The sequence below is a fragment of the Spinacia oleracea genome, chromosome 4 (assembly GCF_020520425.1).
Source record: "Spinacia oleracea cultivar Varoflay chromosome 4, BTI_SOV_V1, whole genome shotgun sequence".
In the NCBI taxonomy this organism is placed as follows: Eukaryota; Viridiplantae; Streptophyta; class Magnoliopsida; order Caryophyllales; family Amaranthaceae; genus Spinacia; species Spinacia oleracea.
The window spans coordinates 56,418,896-56,421,859 of record NC_079490.1 but is presented as its reverse complement, the minus strand read 5'-3'; the positions used below and the strand labels follow the sequence as shown (position 1 = coordinate 56,421,859).

Below are 2,964 nucleotides of genomic sequence, written 5' to 3'. Positions count from 1 at the left end.
ATGGAGCCCTTGTGGTATTCCCAACCAGGGTTCTCAAACACGGTGAACTTAAATGGGAAAACAAATACTATTGATTATGTAGATAAACTTATTCCTATCACTAGAATCATGTCTTCTTGGGTTAAGGATAATATAGGTAACATTTTCAAAAAAAGGAAACATCTGTCTGCTAGGCTAAATGGTATTCATAATGCTTTAGAAACTAGACCAACATGTATGCATCTTCTTGATTTAAATGGGGAGTTATCTTCAGAGATAAATCTTATTTTTCAACAAGAAGAGGCCTTCTGGATGACCAGAGCAAGAACCAACTGGATTAAATGTGGTGAACAAAACACTACCTACTTCCATAGGTCAGTGACAATCAGGAGAAAAAGGAACAAGATCACTACCTTAAATTCTGAGGTTGGCCAGGTCATTGAGGGTGATGACCTTGTTCCCCATATTATGCAGTACTTCTCAACTTTGTTCACCTCAGAGTCTACCATGCCCACTTGTGACAACCATCACTATCTGAACACCATAGCCATTGACCATCCTGCCACAGTGGAAGAAGTGGGAAGGGAAGTCTTTGAGCTAGGCCCATTTAAATCCCCTGGGATAGATGGCTTTCATGCCCACTTTTATCAGCAGCACTGAGGAGTAATGTGGAAGGACTTGTACACTTTTGTAGACAATATCATTAGAACAAAGACCTTTCCTGAATCAATCAATGATACCACCATCTGCATTATACCAAAAATTGATCACCCTGAAACCATTAAGCAATTTAAACCCATCAGTCTCTGCAATGTGAGCTATAAAATTGTCTCCAAACTTTTGGTAAACAGAATCAAACATTTCCTTAAAGATCTTATCTCCCAAAACCAAAACAGTTTCCTACATGGGAGGGGTTGTGACGTTAATTACATTGCCAGTGAGATTCTTCACTCTATGAAATCTAGGAAAGGGAAGTTTGGGTGGTTTGCTCTGAAGATTGGTTTAGAAAAGGCCTATGACAGAATGGATTGGAATTTCATTAGATTTTGCCTATCTAGGAAAGGTTTTGATAGGTACTCATGCGACCTAATACTAAGTTGCATTACCTCCCCTTCAACTTCTGTCCTAGTCAATGGCAAAGCCTCCACTCCATTCCAAACTTCTAGAGGAATCAGACAAGGAGACCCCATATCTCCATACATATTCATAATATGTATGGAATACCTTGCTGTCCTCATATCTGAATATTTGGACCAAGGGAACTGGAAGCCTTTTTACTTGAAAAGAAATGGAACCCCCATCAGTCACTTAATGTTTGCAGATGACCTTATCCTTTTTGGGGACACCTCTAATAAAACCCTTAAGGGTATGATTGAATTTCTAGACCAATTTTGGGACTGCGTAGGACAAAAAATGAACAACAGCAAGAGTAAACTCTACTTCTCAAAACACACTCCCCAACTCCAACATGACATCTTCAGTAACAATCTAAATTTTGAATCCAGTCCAGATCTAGGAGTATACCTAGGCTTCCCCTTAACATATAAAAGACCATCCCAATCCCAACTGGGTCATATCTGTAGAAACATTAGGGCCAAACTTAGCTCCTGGAAGGCCAAATGTTTGTCTAAAGCAGGAAGGCTAGTGCTTATCAAGTCTACTCTTACTGCCATAGATAGCTATCCCATGCAAGTCTTGCAGCTCCCAAAGAAAACCCTTCACGAGATAGACAACACATGTGCCCAATTCCTTTGGGGGTCAGACACTGAAAACAAGAAAACTCTTCTCATTGCCTAGTTAAACGTTTGTGGTGAACATAATGCAGGGGGGTTCAATTTAAGGGCAGCAACTATTATGAATGAGGTAGCAATGACTAAAATGTGTTGGAAGTTTAACTCTGCCAATAATTTAGCTACCAAGTTGATTAAGGAGAAGTACATAGATCATAGACACTACCCTACCTCCTTTAAACCGGGTCTCATATCTGGAAAAATGTGGTAAAGGGCCCAGTCAAGAAGTCAGAGTCGGGCCCCAGACTAGCCAACTCCACAAAAAAGAAACGACCCATCCACTCTCTGTCGTTCGATTGGTCCGAACCAAGGAGAGCTTCCCTATCATCCTTCACATGCAGCAAGTACCGCCCGGCTCCGTAGTTTTGGACCTTGTAGGTGTATACCAAGTCCTCCACCCGGAATTCCATTCCCAGTTTGTCGGCCAGGTGGTCGACGAGATGCATGACCCGCCAAATTGCGGCATCAGTTGCGCCGGCATCACCATTAGGGTTTTCAGAACGCCCCTCACCAGCGGCGAGAAAGGTTAAGTGTACCCAATTTTGAAGGGGTACTCGTAGAAGCACACCCAACCGTCCGACGTCCAATCAACAAGTTCATTGGGCTTCGGCAAACAAATTACCGCCGGCGGAGGAAAACCGCACTCAGCCTTGAGCGTCGCCGCATCCTGGTTTCCCCAGGTTGCCGCTCGAGCGTTCTTCTTGTCCAGAATGTTACTTGGACTAAACACAAGACCCTCGTCCAGGTCGCACCCCACCACTATTTTCTTGTTCTTCGCACGAGCCGACTTTGTTCCCATTCTTTGTGACATAGAGGATGGAATACTAGAAGGGAGAGAAGAAGAAGGGGCGGTTACCTGAATTCTTTGAAGAGGAAATCACCGGATTCTTTACGGTTGAGAAGAGAGAGAAAGAGGAAGTGTTAATAAATGGGTAAAGGGGATGACGTATTTATGGAAGAGATTGGGCGGTTGGCTTCTCAAGGAGTCATCATTATCAAACGTCGTCATTCATTGGGGGAATAAGAGGTTATTTCCTCCCTTTTCTTGGTAACAAGGAAACCCATTTCTCTTTTGAACTTCCAGGAAAAAAATTCAAAATGGGTTTGGGGAATTGTTAGGGGGGAAAATACCCTCTTGATGTGTCCAAGTATGCCACTGTGGAGTACATGTGTCTGCCAGCAAGGCACAGGGTTA

General features: G+C 43.0%; 1 protein-coding gene across 1 annotated transcript; it reads left to right on the top strand.

Annotated features, from left to right (window-relative positions):
• Positions 1-639, top strand: LOC110803719 (uncharacterized). Its single transcript, XM_022009257.1, has one exon. The coding sequence runs from the start codon at positions 1-3 to the stop codon at positions 637-639; it is 639 nt and encodes a 212-aa protein (XP_021864949.1).
• Positions 640-2,964: the final 2,325 nt, after the last annotated feature.

What these genes read in the sequence shown, in the direction of transcription:
- LOC110803719 (XM_022009257.1), top strand. Translation starts at nt 1, where the DNA reads ATGGAGCCCTTGTGGTATTCCCAACCAGGGTTCTCAAACACGGTGAAC.